The sequence below is a fragment of the Diaporthe batatas genome, assembly GCF_019321695.1.
Source record: "Diaporthe batatas strain CRI 302-4 chromosome Unknown Contig00034, whole genome shotgun sequence".
Classification (NCBI taxonomy): domain Eukaryota; kingdom Fungi; phylum Ascomycota; class Sordariomycetes; order Diaporthales; family Diaporthaceae; genus Diaporthe; species Diaporthe batatas.
Genome location: NW_025408580.1, coordinates 58,261 through 73,061, shown reverse-complemented (window position 1 = coordinate 73,061; position 14,801 = coordinate 58,261). Strand labels below are relative to the sequence as shown.

General features: G+C 51.0%; 6 protein-coding genes across 6 annotated transcripts; 1 reads left to right on the top strand and 5 right to left on the bottom strand.

Annotated features, from left to right (window-relative positions):
- Positions 1-415: 415 nt before the first annotated feature.
- KVR01_013825 (uncharacterized protein) lies at positions 416-2,787 on the bottom strand (the record flags this gene model as incomplete). Its single annotated transcript, XM_044783146.1, has 4 exons — positions 416-902; positions 963-1,033; positions 1,101-2,179; positions 2,688-2,787. The coding sequence occupies 4 exons, from the start codon at positions 2,785-2,787 to the stop codon at positions 416-418; spliced, it is 1,737 nt and encodes a 578-aa protein (XP_044637169.1).
- Positions 2,788-4,721: 1,934 nt separating this feature from the next.
- Positions 4,722-6,081, top strand: KVR01_013846 (uncharacterized protein; the record flags this gene model as incomplete). Its single annotated transcript, XM_044785267.1, has 2 exons — positions 4,722-5,137; positions 5,190-6,081. The coding sequence occupies 2 exons, from the start codon at positions 4,722-4,724 to the stop codon at positions 6,079-6,081; spliced, it is 1,308 nt and encodes a 435-aa protein (XP_044637190.1).
- Positions 6,082-6,266: 185 nt separating this feature from the next.
- On the bottom strand, positions 6,267-7,164 carry KVR01_013845 (uncharacterized protein; the record flags this gene model as incomplete). Its single annotated transcript, XM_044786289.1, has 1 exon — positions 6,267-7,164. The coding sequence occupies exon 1, from the start codon at positions 7,044-7,046 to the stop codon at positions 6,267-6,269; it is 780 nt and encodes a 259-aa protein (XP_044637189.1). The 5' UTR covers positions 7,047-7,164.
- A 282-nt stretch (positions 7,165-7,446) lies between these two features.
- KVR01_013842 (uncharacterized protein) lies at positions 7,447-8,574 on the bottom strand (the record flags this gene model as incomplete). Its single annotated transcript, XM_044789074.1, has 4 exons — positions 7,447-7,803; positions 7,851-8,073; positions 8,125-8,376; positions 8,435-8,574. The coding sequence occupies 4 exons, from the start codon at positions 8,572-8,574 to the stop codon at positions 7,447-7,449; spliced, it is 972 nt and encodes a 323-aa protein (XP_044637186.1).
- A 1,307-nt stretch (positions 8,575-9,881) lies between these two features.
- On the bottom strand, positions 9,882-10,931 carry KVR01_013847 (uncharacterized protein; the record flags this gene model as incomplete). The annotated part of the gene is made up of 3 exons (XM_044793649.1): positions 9,882-10,314; positions 10,409-10,855; positions 10,906-10,931. 3 exons carry the CDS (start codon positions 10,929-10,931, stop codon positions 9,882-9,884), a joined length of 906 nt encoding a protein of 301 aa, XP_044637191.1.
- A 1,651-nt stretch (positions 10,932-12,582) lies between these two features.
- Positions 12,583-13,904, bottom strand: KVR01_013829 (uncharacterized protein; the record flags this gene model as incomplete). The annotated part of the gene is made up of 3 exons (XM_044787134.1): positions 13,652-13,904; positions 13,332-13,571; positions 12,583-13,229 (listed from the first exon to the last, which is right to left on the bottom strand). Exons 1-3 carry the CDS (start codon positions 13,707-13,709, stop codon positions 12,583-12,585), a joined length of 945 nt encoding a protein of 314 aa, XP_044637173.1. The 5' UTR covers positions 13,710-13,904.
- Between the last annotated feature and the right edge of the window lie 897 nt (positions 13,905-14,801).

Below are 14,801 nucleotides of genomic sequence, written 5' to 3'. Positions count from 1 at the left end.
CTCCATACCTAGGTAACTACACACAAAACGCCTTGCCGCTACGATGATGTCAGATGAGGAGATGGGGGGCGGCCATTCGGAATGCTCCCCTGGCCTTCTACTTGGACTAGACAGTGAAGGCAACGCGGACATTTTAGAGCGAGCAGCTGAACACACACGTAGATCAGTCAACCAGTGGTTGGAGCCAGCTCAGCCTTTGAGCCTCGGGAAGGCGTTTTGTTGATTCCCAAGCATGAGCTGCACCGGTGAAGTAAAATGCGGCCGGATGCACTATCAAGGAAATGGCTGATTATGATTGCGATGTGGCGTCCGCACACCGACCAAATCGAGCACAGGTTTGCAGGCCGCGCACCCCTTCTCGTCAGTGACAAGTCATCCGAGGCGTTGACGATCCAGATTCATAATGACCTCGGGGTCAAGCCCTATCAGCACTTGTGCGTCCCGGGCTCGGAGGCACACCCCCAGTCTCCCAAACCTGCCCGGCGTTCCCGACGGTGAACTCAATTGTGCCGCCTTCGATCATGATGTCCTCGTGGTTGAACCAATTGCGATCCCAGACCTCCCCGTTGATCGCCACGGACTCAACGAAGTACCCGCTCTGCCCCAGAGATATGTTGTCACCATTACTTGTGATCCGGAGCGTCTTATTGGCGTTGATCGTCATGTTGATATCAGTGAACCAAGGAGACTCCAACAGATAAACAGGCTGGGTGACAATAGGATACAGTCCAAGCATCTGCCAGATGAGCCACGAGTTGAGCGCGCCTGCATCTGAGTTCCCAGGCACACCGTACAGCTCGTCATGGAAGAACTGATTTGCCAGGGCTCGGGATTCGTTGACTGATTTGTGCTGCTTATTCAAATAGTTGTAGAGATATGGAGTTGCAAAATCAGGCTCGTTGCTGATATTTCTGTTAACGAAACCAAGGACAGGACACATTCCAAGTCGTCTCAACACATACCCGATGTTCATGATAGTGGTAATCCCAGCACCATTTTCTTGCAGGTCTTGTTCGGAGGTATTCGGCATGAACTGTTTGGTTGCGCGACAACATTAGCCGGTGTGCCCACCAAAGGACTGCGAGACCAATAAAGCTTACAATGTAGTCAAGCCTGCGCTCGAATTCTGACGCCCCTCCCATTGACTCGATGAGTGTCTGGACGTCGTGCGGGACTACAAAACTGTACTCAAAAGGAGTAGCCTCGTAGCTGATAGAGTCCCATTCGCATCCACCGCACACGGCTGGGTTGTATGTCTCTGGAGAAACCCACTTCCCTTGATCATCCTTAGGGGCCAAGAAGCCTGTGAAACCTGCGTGGACAATGTCATGGTTCCAGAGATTCTGCCACCCCGCAGAGCGTTTCAGATACTTGTCGACTTCAGATTGCGTGCCTTCGCCGGCAGCCACCACGCTTAGTGCGTAATCATTCAACGCATACTCAACCGTCTTCGACACGGATCTCGTGCTGTTGTTAGAGACGTAGCCTAGTGGGATCCAGTCGTAAAGTGATCCACGGCCTTCTTTGACACTGCCAGTCTGATCCAAGGGGCTGAACGTATTGTATGGCTGTACCTCGGCGTCCTTGACCATTGCTAGATACCCTGCTGTCCAGTTGATTGTCATCGATGGATCATCGGTATTTCTTCCCAAACCCTTGACGTATGCATCCGCAAGCACGTTGTCGGCGTTGCTCCCACCTTGCGTCAGGCCGTTATAGTTCCCGCTCCTGCCATCGGGCAAGAATCCCTCAAACCGCCAGATGTCAATCAAGGCCCGAATCATGCTGGTGTATCTTGCGGGCTGGATCAAGTGATAAAGGCTGACCGTGCAGCGAAAGATATCCCACATTGTGTAGAAGTCATCCCAGTACGGCTCCTCGGACTGCCACAGTGGATTATCGCCTGTGCTATCGCTGGGCATGAGATGCATAAAATAAAGGGATGAGTACAGTAGTCGAACGTTGGTGATGTTCGAGGTCTCTTGATCTGTGTCGACCTGGATCCTACTGAACACGTCCTCATTCCATTCCTTGACCGCGGCGTCCACAACGTCGTTAAGTGACCAGGTCGGGATTTCACTGTCTCTATAGTTGCATGCTTGCTCGACCGAGGTGAAGGAAACACCGACACGAGATTTCACTGTGCTGGCCACGCCATCCTCGAATGTAAAGATTGCCCCTATGCGGTCATTAATTGCTCCTAGATAATCAGAGCCCCCATTTGTAGCAGAAAATTGAGCAGTGCTGTTGCTGAACACAGCTTGGGGTATAGCCTCGCCACTGTATGTGTGGTATCTGTGACGAACTTGATGATCAGAAAACTAGAGCCGACACCGCTGTGAATTTTGTGAGAGATCGATAATACCTGACCATCGGATCCGTATTCCTCCCCCTAAAGGTGTTAATCTGAGAAGGAGTCGACTCGAACGAGCCACAGAAGTGGACAGTGTACGGTGCACCTTCGTTCCAGCCGGCGCCGTATGTTGCAAAGCCACGATACTCAGATCCAGTGATATCGATATGGCCAGCAAGATACACCTGGCTAGTGTAGCCTCCAGCTTCGTAAGGCAGGTAGTGAGAGAGATCAACCAGGATATGTTTCTGTCCTTCGGGGAAAGAGTGTTGCATAAAACCAGCGTGTCTTGAGGCGCCAAGTTCTATCTGGACTCCATTCAATAGCTCGGTGCTATAGTACCCCACACGTGCTGTGTCCTCAACCACCCTGCGTTGGAAGTAAGTTCGGTTGTCGAGGACATTAACAGGAGAGTCAACAGTTGTTAACGGCATCTGTGGGATGATCCCATATTTTGGGGCCCCACCTGTTCCACTCTCATGAAGCATTGTGACGGCCGTGACATTGCCCTTTGGTGTCCATCCACCATTGGTGACCGACTCCTTACCAAAGCCTTCCCACGTATCGATGCCGACTTTGACGACGCCGAAAGGGACAGCAGCACCGACAAAAATATCGCCACCACCATCTTGTAAGAGCGCAAGTTAGCTGAGGCAAGCGTATTAGGATCATGTAGCGCTGTGCTCACAGGCTTGACCTTCACGAGGCCCGCTGCCTCCGATGAGGGGATTTACAAATTGCGAGTAGTCCACCTGTGCACGGCCGTGCCATGACAACAGAGCCACGGCCACACAAGTCCCGCTCCTTGGTAGAAAGCGTTTCATATTGTATGTATTGCTCTTTGCCATCAAACAATTGAGACGACGATAGCTACCTAGGTATTATCTTGGCTCTGGCGGTCTTAGAGCTGTCATCACAATTGAAAATCTTGAGCATTCTAGAACGGTTCACATCAACCCACACCTGTAGACCGGCGTGAACCTGGCGGTGCAATCTCCTAGGCCGCAACAATGACCATGCAACGCCTTTCCATGGGATCTGCGCTTCCCCGCATTCTCGACCTTCATGGCGAGAGCAGGTCATGCCATTCAATAACTAGCTTTGCCGAGATCGTGATGTCCAACGCAGGCTGCCGGTCTCCATGCAACTCAGGTTGCACTGCACAGTTGCTTCCACCGGGGCCCCGCGCTGAAAGACCCGAACTTCTCCAAATCTTGCCCGTAACCATGATGGAAGAACCGAGCAGAGCTGCCTCTTTGCACTGGCGTTTATGTTCCACTCGACAGCTGCTGATGGTGCTTCTCCACGGAGGCGACACCCGGTCGATGGCACGTTGCAGACCCCTCACCTCAACCGATGCTTCTTTCTGCATGCATGCCGGGTAGCCGACGCCGTGACCCACAAGACATGGCGAGAATCAGAAAACCGATGCGTTGATACGGTGGAGTCGTTCTGTGTTGAACCATATCGCAAAAAAGCAACCAAGCCCCCGGAGATTCTGCTTCTTTCTTTTGAAGCACAAAGTCATTGTGCAATCAGGCTCTGAGACGATCATGCTAAGTGATATCAAAAGCAGCACCAACGCATAAAGCTCCTCGACATTTCCTGGAAATTGTTAAACTTGGCGTGCATATTTTGCTGACCGCGAATTTTCGATGAATTGAGAAGGTTGTACCTCAATACATGTTGCAGCTGGCAGTCCATAGAGGATGAGACAGCCAATCGCCAGCCGTGAACCTTTTGCCCATCGTCCTCGCCACACCTCGGGCTCAGGGTCCGACAGCGGTTGCGCCCTCACAAGCTGGGCAGCTGATCTGTGATTGAAACAGCGCAATGTTTGACCAGAGAAACCCTGGAGGCCAATACCGAGCCTGACGCTTAAACCCCAAAGAGCCATGTCACTTGGGATTTTCAGGGGCTGAGATGCTTCCGCGGAACGGGCCAATCACGTTGGAAAACCAGCCGGCTGGTCGACGATCGGCACTGTCAATCCCGTCGATCTTTGCTTGCTGGACCCCCGGAAGAAGAACTCTGTGATTCGGTTTGAAACAGCGCCGTGGTGGACAATTGACGGGTGGAACAAATCACGACGTCACTCGAGAACAAGATTGCTGTGATCGACGTGTTGGCGAGATCAGGGGCTCTTTTGTCCTTCGCCTTTAAGGTTGCAGAGGAGTGGGAAGGAAGAGAAGGGAACGGAGAAAGAGGGAGGCCTTCTGTTTTCCTCCCTTCGATTGCCCACGCTCCTGTCCTCGAACTTGACATTCCAGAAATATTGAGAACGCTTTGTTCATAATTCTTTCAGTTGGAATGCAGTGCATTCCCGGACCATTCTTGGTACACAGGATCGTGCATAATCTTCAATACAATGTCTCCTGGCCTCATAGATGGACTTGGGAGCCTTCTGGGTGGCTCCTCTACGCTGGGGCCAATTACTGGTCAGGACCGTACAATTCTGGGCCCTCTCACCGCGACCTTCACTCAGCCACCAGAGTGTACTACGGCCGTTGCCCAGGTTAGTGGAGATGCGTTACTTGGCCGCCTAGCAGAAGTTTGTGGAGCAGGGACTGGTGCTGTTGACACCGCTTGCTGGCCGACAGCAACCGCCGGTGTTTCTGGCCCTTTGACAGATTCTCCTGGATGGGGCTTCTACTCGCCTGGAATAGTATGTCCTGCAGGTCATACCAGCGCGTGTTCTGCCACTGGAGGCCTGCTAGGCCCGAAAGACTGGTCGTTGCAATACACTTTGTCTGCAAGTGAGACTGCCGTGGGCTGCTGTCCCAAGTAAGTAAGGGCGACCCCTTTGACAGTAGCATGGGATACTGACTTCTATCAGCGGATATGGCTGCGACAATCTTGGTGGACAGACCTGTATACAGACTACAACATTACTGGAAGTACCAACAACCGACTGTGGCTCTAGAGACAACGTAATCCTCCCAAGGCAGACTGCCATAGCTGTGACGCTCCTCGCGCCAATGTTCCAGATCGTCTGGCAGAGCAGTGACATCGTTCCTGGTGCGGTCGCCTCATCAACATCTTCGCAGCCTACAGAAACAGGTTCCCTGAGTTCTTCGGCTGCAGACCCACCAAGTCTTTCGGGAACTCAGACCATATCAGGAGAAGCATCGCCAACCGGGGACCTCGAGACAGCCAGCAGTTTCGCGAGCCTTGCCCCAATACCGTTGCCAACGGAGACAGTGACAGCCGCCGCGCCGAGTAACGCCGACATCAACACGGCTCAAGCTGCTGGCGCAGAGGATCAGGACGACTCCAAGGGGGAAAACGGTGGGTTCCCAGTGCCTGCTATGATCGGCGTCTCTGTGGCAGGCGGGTTAGGTGCCATGGCCGTGGCCATCTGGGCAGTATACATGTGGCAGCGCAGACGACGATACACAAAGGACATGCTGCAAGGCATAAGCGACGATCGCATGCTCCACGACCTCGACAATATGTACGAGACCGCGCGACCCAAGACATTCGACAGGGTCGGGAAGGAGGAGATGTATGATCTTGGGCGGCAGGAAACATTTTCTAGTAGGCCAGATCTGGATACCAGCATGTCTTACGGACCTGGGCAGGAGACATCGCGCTTCTTTAGGGCTGGACCCCAACGGAGCCCCCAGTTCGTGGGATACCCTAATTTCCTGTCCCCCGGGGGAGGTGGGACTGATAGATTAAGAGAACTGGCTGGGGATCCTGATTATAGTTCAAATTATCGGCGCTAGATCAGTAGTTAGTACGTCAAGCAAGATGCTGTAACATAACAGACTGCAAGACTGGCTCATCTCACAATCTGGTTAAATGCCCAGGGTGGTGAAAATGATGAAACTGTATATCAGTATTCTGAAAGACAACTGGAGGTGCAGATGCGTTTGAAGACCTAAGAATTATATAGGTGACCATGCTCAGCTCAGTTCAGCCCAGGCTTTGTCGCTGTCATGACAGTGAATAGGGGACGGGCCAAGAAGCTGTTCCAGTACTCTCCGTCTTCAGCTCCTTCAAATTCCGGGAGAACGCTAGGGTCTGCGAAAGTGATATTCACCAGCCCAGCGGATTTCGCACCCTTTTCAAAAAGAGAATGCTCCAGCACATACGCATTAAAAGAGACAGGCTGCTCCTTGGCATGCAAGGTGAGCCTGCACATGTGCCCGCCCTCGACCGATTCGAGCCTCTTGATTGAGAAGTCAAAAAATCTCTCATCATCCTTAAGCCACGAGGAAAAAGTGCTTGGGATGAGACCCACGAACCTCCCTCCCGGCTTGAGGTACTTGGCAATGTTCTGCAAAGCTTGATCCATCATGACCTGGTTGCCGGCATAGTTAAGGCACCAAGCACCCGTGATCACGTCACGGCTCGCCTCAGGGCAGTTGAGAAGATTGAGCGGCTTGAAAACATCCGCTAATTCGAAGTCCAAAATGCCCTCTGGTACGGAAGCGTCACTTTCGGTCAACTTGCGAGCTATATCGAGCATGCCCTCGCTGATATCGACCCCAACGACATCCTTGGCGCCCTTCTTGGATAAAGCTCGCGCGAAATAGCCAGTGCCCGTTGCAAGATCGAGAACGTTCTTGCCTTCAACCGAGCCCACGGAATGGAGTATGTTCACTGTGTCACAGCGGCGAACAGCAGTTCCGAGTATACTGTCGTATGTCCCCACCACCTTCTCGTATTGGGCGTTATCGACAGGCATTTTGGTGAGCCTTTTGCTTTCTGATTCTGCCAGGATTGTCGTTGTATAATTGCAAAACTCTAGTCGTCCTCATACAGCGGTTTCTCGACGAACATCGACAGCAAGACTTGGAGCAAAATAATGCCAGGTTGTCAGAAACCAGGAATGAAGGCGGGGTATCTCTTCGACGATCCCCTGCTCACGCCGAGAGTGATAGACGTGATGCCTGATGTGCTTACTGGTGACATTGGGAACCACTTATTATTGACCTTGCGCATAAATGGACAAGGGCTAGCTGTATACGGCAGAAAGTGGAAATAATCGCTTCGAAAATCCTGCAAATATTTGACGCGCTTGCCTACACTGCACGAATTTGGCTATTTCCCATTTGCTGGCCACACATTCCAGAGTATGTCAGTGATCATGCCTCGTCTTGGTCATAGAAGACCATTGCTCTTGTCTCAATGCTGACTCTTGGTTCGCCCTTGGACTCATCCAAGTTCGGGTCCTTGAACGCAACGTGCGGGCAACGTCTTGGCACGCCTGGCTGCTTGCTGGAATCGACCTGAATGAAAAACAGCACATCATCCGGGTGCTGGTTGAACTTGTAGTAGTAACGGTGCGGCTTCTGTGGATCCGGTGAAGGGCAAACCTCCAGTGCCTCAGCCGTGTGGTCAGGGAAAATCAGTGGCACCTTAATAATGTGCTCATCCGGGATTGACGTGGCGTCGGAGACAGCAAAAGGGTCTCGGGTAATTGGTTTGCAAGGTCGCCACATCTGGTCATTTTTTGTCAGCCAAATATGTGCCTCGGGTTACAGGTTGCTCTTCTCAAGGGTTTGCTCACGTTGATGATCTGGAAACGCGGCTTTTTGAGGAGATCTGCTGCTTGGTCTCCTAGCCATCTCTCCGCCACTCCTTCCGCAGCCCATGCAGACTGATCGACATGGACTCCATACAGAGGTCCTGCTGGCCCTCGGTCGCCTTCGCCATCTTTAGGACCGGCTCGGATGATGTGGGTTAATATGTGTATGCTGGATGGCTTTGGGCTGTGACAATGTCAGTGATCTGGAGCTCTAGTTAAAGCAATGGGAACTCACTATTTCTTGTTACTGGCTAATGTTTGCGCCAGGATTTCTTTCATCTCCTCGTAATAACCAGCCGTAATCTCATCCAGTTCCTCCGCTGCCTTGTATCGGCTCTTCAGTTCCGGAAGGTCCTTTTCGAACTTGGTCTTGTGCTTGACAAATTGGAAGCCTTGGGCCTCGAGCGAGTACCTGTCTTCATCTCCCGTGACATCCGTAATGAAAACGGGCGAAGGAATTTTAGGCGTCAAGTTGGGTGGTTTTGGACTGTTCGACTCCTATCAGTGGCTGCGCAGACTGCGTGTTATTAGGGAAGAGTCGTTACCCTCCGATGATCGTTGGCTCGAGCTGTACTTTGGGGTCACCGCTGAAATACAAGACGGTCGTTTCCACGTGCCTCTTCCCATCACTCGGATAGCCCGCGGCTTGATCGGGCGTAGCCATGTTAGTAGAATCCGCAACCATGATCTCTCGGCCGTCTGATGAAGAAACGTCGAAAGAATCCGTTTTGGGCGCTGAGCGAGACCGAGACAGGTATCGTTGCCAGCGAAGACCAGGGACGAAAAGTAAATATACAGCACTAGTTCTCATGAACGAGTCATGCCTCTTCCAACATCTACTGGAAATCTCAACATATTTTCATGGATATTGATTCGCAGCATGCAAAATATCTGGGACGCAGCTTGTGGTTATCTATTGTGGACCTTCGGTGGATGACTGACATCGTGATGCCGGCTATCAGGGGCTTCTCATCACCTCACGAGACCGGCTCGACTCCACCAGCAACTTAGTCAAGCTAGACGTATCGGTCCGTCAGTCCAGTATGACTCGCGACCGATGGCAGCTATTAATTATCCTAGAAAATGCCAGTGATACAGCGACGTAAAATGGGTTAGATACGAAAAGACCAGTTGACTTAGTACAATCATTACCTTGCGAAATTGTTTACACGGCGTCACTCGATATGCGGCTTGGAGCCAAATCATAACATCCGGCATCCACTCGACATAAACGAAGGCAATCAGACAGAAATATTACCGATTACAGACTAAGAACAGTGAGCGAATAACTCACTTTGGCAGTCAGGGTTTCAGGAAATGCTTGAGATGACCGTGGTGGGTCGAGGGGCGATACGTAGTATATTGTGTTTAATACCTAGGTAATTACATGCAAGGTCTTGAGCGTTTACCACTGTATGAAGGTGCCACATGCCTTTCATATGCATGGGGATTAGAAACGAAACCAGTTAATAAGTACATAAACCGACTTCCCTCAACTGCCACAAATAACCTGCCATTCTGAGGAGTCATTCTCAAATAATTCCAGTCACAAAGGACATCCAAATTTGCGCTGGTACAAGCTACCCCAAACGCTTATTGCGTTGATTCACCCGGTTTCTCGGCGGGTCAGCCAGGCCTCATGATTCACCGTGCACCAGCAATAAAGGTCTAAAACCGGGTAGCAATGATCGAAGAGAAGCGCACCCCAGATCTTCGTTGCGCAAAATGGGTACTTCTGCACGAGGGACCCGTAGCTTTTGATCCATCCTCGGATGTACCACAGCAACAAAATGCCGGCGACTAGTGGGGTTTCCCGGAAGCTCACGACCCAGGCGGCGATATGAATCCAAGTGATGGGCGGGGTCAAAAGCCGTTCGACAAGTTTTCGACCCGTGTAAGGATAGGTTCTGCAAAACCAAATGGAATTAGTCTGGCTAGCAGACCCCAGAGTAGCCATTCGACGTCAAAAACAGAGCGAGACTGTAAGCCAACTCACCGCCTGAAACGAGAAAGGCCAGGACAATAAAACAGAATTTTTAAGCACGACTGGAACGAGCTCCTTTTCCATCGCACATTTTGTAACAGCATCTTGCTGTCACTAGGTATCAATGTTAGAATTTCGGCCTCATCTGCATTCTGGATGCAGAACTTCCAACCCTTGTTCATCATCCAGCGAGAAATGAAGCAGTCGTCCCCTGTGCTGAGTTTGTTGCCTGCCCAATAGTCATTACACATCGCATGGAGGAATTCCTCATTGAGCAGACTTGAGCGAAGGAGCATCGTGCGGCCAACCAGACAAAAGCAGCCCCCATCTGCTGCAAACCGGGATGCTTGGACTCGGTTCTGAACTTCCAGGCAGCGGATCGCAGCCACCTCCCAGGGGGTTATTTCATCGCTTTTGCGTCTGCTCTCTGGAATGTAGGCACTGATGGGCACGACTCACGTTAGCTGTGGTGAAAATGTTCAAGTTTATTGTCATTAATCATGCTGGAAGGTATCAATAACCCTGAACGACGAACCTCTGTCTTCCCTGGACTCCTCCTACGCTTGGATCTGCCTCCAGACCAGCAAGTAGGAACGGCAGCACCGTAGTAGCGGGCCAAAACGCGTCATCGTCCACGAGAGCTATAATCTGACCCCTTGCCATTCTGATACCCTTGGCGAGTTGCTCTCTCTTGTTTGTGATGCCACAGGTGACAACCCGAGTAATTGTAGCTGCGTGTGGAACTTGCGATACAAGGGATTGGACAAGCTGGAGATCTCGCTGGATTGTGACAATTATTATCTCGTGTGGATCGTTGCGAAGCCATTCGCACAGAGATTGGGGGAGGGTTCCCGGGGTATCAATGGTGGCAACCACAATGCTGACATCTTGGGTGCTATACTGCGGGTTTTCCGGGAGCGGCAGTGGCTTGTAGGCCTTATCTAATGAGGCTTCGACATGGCTTTCGTACTGTCCCCAGAGCCTGTCGAAAGTAAGTCTTTATAATGACCAGTCGTTGGTGGAATCGCTCACCATAGCGAAGCAAGTACCAAAGCCATGATGGAATTGGTATGCACGCGAACGGACACAGCTCAGATAGAGAGCACCTGCCGCAGCAAATTTGATCACAAAACTCTAGGAGGCATTCGATATGATTAAGGAAGAGAGACATTCATAGAAACATGCAAGATATTTGGCACGTCAACGTTGACCCGTACTTAAGTACACCCCAAAGATTGAACCACACCATTTCCAAGGTTCCCAGGGTTGTTATGAGAAATGGGCATCGGTAATCCATTCCGATTCAATGTTACCCGATTCAAATTATTAGATCCCGGAAAACTGGAAGCCTATCGGAACCCTTGGACCTGGCATCGCTGCGAGGTGATCAGGCCGGAGGATGTACCTTGCGAGGCGAGGCCCGCGTGTTGAATAAGCATTAGAAAGAGCAGTATCCTCTTGTTTTCGTGCTTCGTGGGGGTCGATGTGCATAGCAAACTGCATAATAACGAACCGCAAACATCGTAAGCAATGCAGAGCGCTGTGGAACCTGGAGCTCTTAAGCGACACTCCTAGTCTGGGAAAGCCGTTGCTGAAGGAAACACCTGATGCGGTAAGGTTTATGCAACTATTCTGGCCCTTTTTGCTTTGTTTCATTTCGCTTACTCCTACAGAGGACTGCGCGTATGCATCATGAACTTAGTCTTCCACGATTCCTTGTTCAAGGTCTGACCGAGCCGAGGCTCTGACGCGTGAGCCAGACTAGGATGATGCATCATGTGCGTGGAAAAGCAGACCGGCAGGTCAGTCTGCACAAATATTCTTTAGCACACATCTGCGACCAGGCTACATGCACAAGAGGCAGTCGATCCGAAAGGACCGAGTGCTATTCCGAGTGCTGCCATTGGTGTGATGTTCGAAGGATGGAACTTGCAGTCCGGATAAGGTACCCGAGCCAACCCTTGGGAATGTCTATCAATAATGAAAGGACTGATCTGCAGTTGTTCGGGATATGATGCGGAGACTAGACATGAAACCAACGGCAGCAGATGGATGGTATCTGACTGTGGCCTCATACTACTACCTGTTTTGTCTGAATTATCTTCGCCGAGTTTACTTGGTTGTTGGCCCCAAAGTCCACCAGCCATTTTTAATCTAATGACAACATTGTCAATAGGCAAAGATTCCTGGGCTTTGATTTAATTAGCCTCTTATTCTTAGAGCCAACCGTATGTGTGTTTATAAGTATGAGATTTGTGGTAGCGACAACCCATCGTGAAGGAGTGGCGCCCTCTCGTAGCCTACCCAGTTGACCACATCTTCATCCAGAAACTATTGGCTGGGCATCATCGCTGATAGTCTGGAATCTTGCCCCTGAAGATCGGCAATAATATTGCATAGCTGTCGCCGAATGCCTTATTTAGACGGAAATACGGCAAATGGAAGAGGTGCGAGGTGCGAGTTCTGGAAACCTGTCGGAAGAGCTATGCTCGGAAACTGCCTCGAAACCTTGGAAACTTGCCAAGACTTTGTGATTGGGGACATTCTCTCGCTTCAATGTGTGATATCTAGTACAGGACGAAGTCGTTTCCCGATCTGTTTTCGTTTATTGAATCCTTCGCCCGCCATCCCAGGTAATAGCACTAGCAGGAAGATAGCAGCACATTGCAAAGGCTGCAATAAGCGCACGAATCAAAAACTGAGAAAACCTTAATGCGGTCCCCAGATGGTCTTGTCCTTGAGCCATGCCCACACCATGTCGAACCCATTTTTCGAATTCCTCGTGATCAGGCCATTCTTTGGATCCCGGTCCGGGCCTGGATCATTGAAAGTTTGTACGCAGCGTGTGTTGTCCTTCCCGACCTCAAAGATAGTGCCACCGACTAGCTCGCTGTTTTCCACGCATTGGAGCATCGCCGCCGCAACCTCATCCGGGGTGACCCATCCGTCCTCTGTCTCAAGATAAGCCATTTTTTCTGGGTGTTCCAGCCATAATGGCGTACGGACGACCCCTGGAGCAACAGCGTTCACTCGAACTCCATGCTTGTCGTCTAGGGCTGCAAGGCTCCTGACGAACCCAGTGATAGCAAACTTGGATGCTCCATAGATGGGGGCGTTGAGGTTGGGCACGTATCCAGCCACGGACGAAATATGCACAATCCTCTTCGGATTGGACGGGGAAACCGCGACTTTTCCTGGTGGCGGATGCAGCCAGTGAGATAAAGCGAGCTGCGTCACGCGAATCGGATGGTTCAGATTGATGTCCAGGAGGGCGTAGTGGCCCGGCTCTCCGTCAATGGCGTCTTTGGCCTCGGGAGAGCCTGGCGGGTGCCAGAAGTTGGACCAGTGAGGCTCATCTAGTGATGACGTTAGTCCTCCTACGGACCCTAAAGTGTTGCATCCTGGAATTCCAAAGCATGAAAGACGGGGATCCGTAACAGGTGAAAAGTGATGCTTACACACACCAGCTCCGGGGCAGACGATGTCGACGTCCCCGAACTCTGCAAAAGTGGCAGTGAACATGTTTGTCAGCGCAGGCCAAGATGTGACGTCGGTTCTCACAAACACGGCTCGGGGCGTGCTTCCGGCGTCGCTGTGTTGAGCTACGAGGGCCTCGGCTTCTGGCCGCAGGGCAAGGTCGGCCAAGACGACATTGCAGCCCCGGGAGAGCAGAAGTGCTGCAAACGAAAAATTTATCCCTGCAAGATATCACAAGATGTCAACAACATGAAGTCATCACAGCAAAGTCCTCCACAGACAGAGAGGGGTCGCTACTTACCAGACCCTGCCCCAGTGACGATGGCTGTCTTGCCGGCCACGCTGAACGAGTTCGACATGGTCGCAACCTGGGGAAGTCTGAGGTTGTTGCAGCTCAAGGGGATGAAACGTAGCAATGTTAAAGAGAAATCTCAGTGTGGTGGGGATATTACGAAGGTGCCGAGAATCGAATCTGCGCTACAGCAAACCTTGAGAGTCTTGGTTCCTGCAGTGTCTGCGTCGTGTAGCGCTCACTACCGAGGCCCAGGTTTTGGCTGGATTTATTATGGAGAGGAGACGCGGGTGAGTGTGACCCGACTAAACGGGCCCCTCTCACCAACTCCCGCTTTCTCCTCACCCCGGCGGGGATCGCGACCCGATATCGTAATGTTAAGAGGTGTGAGCCAGGGTTGGTTGCATTTTCTCGCACCTAGGTAAGAAGTCCACATAGAACAAATATATTTGAAGTCAGCGGTATTAATAGCCCTTCAGGTACCTGCTGACAAGACTTCTGTATCCACTACGAGTCGTGCCAGAACAGGGCGGCGAGATGACAGGCCATCAACAGGCCAGTCGTCCCAAGCCTGAAAATGCACCTATCGTATTTTCACCACTGTTATCGACACTGTATGTTTTTTTCAAATGCTGGGTCTTGAGTATTTACCGCCGTCTGAACGCGCCATATATGTTCCCGGGTGTATACGGAATAGAAGCGAAACCACGTAAGAGAAATTAATACATTATAACTTGGTATTTAAACGTGATTATAGTATGTTTGTTTGAGTTCCTCTAAGTCTTGTTGTGTATCATGAATGTTTATTTTCCTGAATCAGCACGTATCAAATGATTGATGATGGAATTTAAAGTGATTTATGTGACGCATTTAGAATCAGGTCTGTACAACAATACTGCTAACACGTCTCCCAGTCTGCCAGTGTACTGCTATCCTGGGGAACTGGCGGGTTAAGGTGGAACCCGCTAGTTAAGCCGAGTCTGCAGTTGCGAATTAGGGCAGAGAATATGAGACTTTAACCACGAAGTAATCGCCGATTCGAGACATCTCATAACTTCATTTCTCATTGAGGGACATTTGCAGCATCATCATGACATGACTATTTAGTTTATCATATCATATGGGGTCCAAGATATCTCGCCAATATTCATTCGTCTTC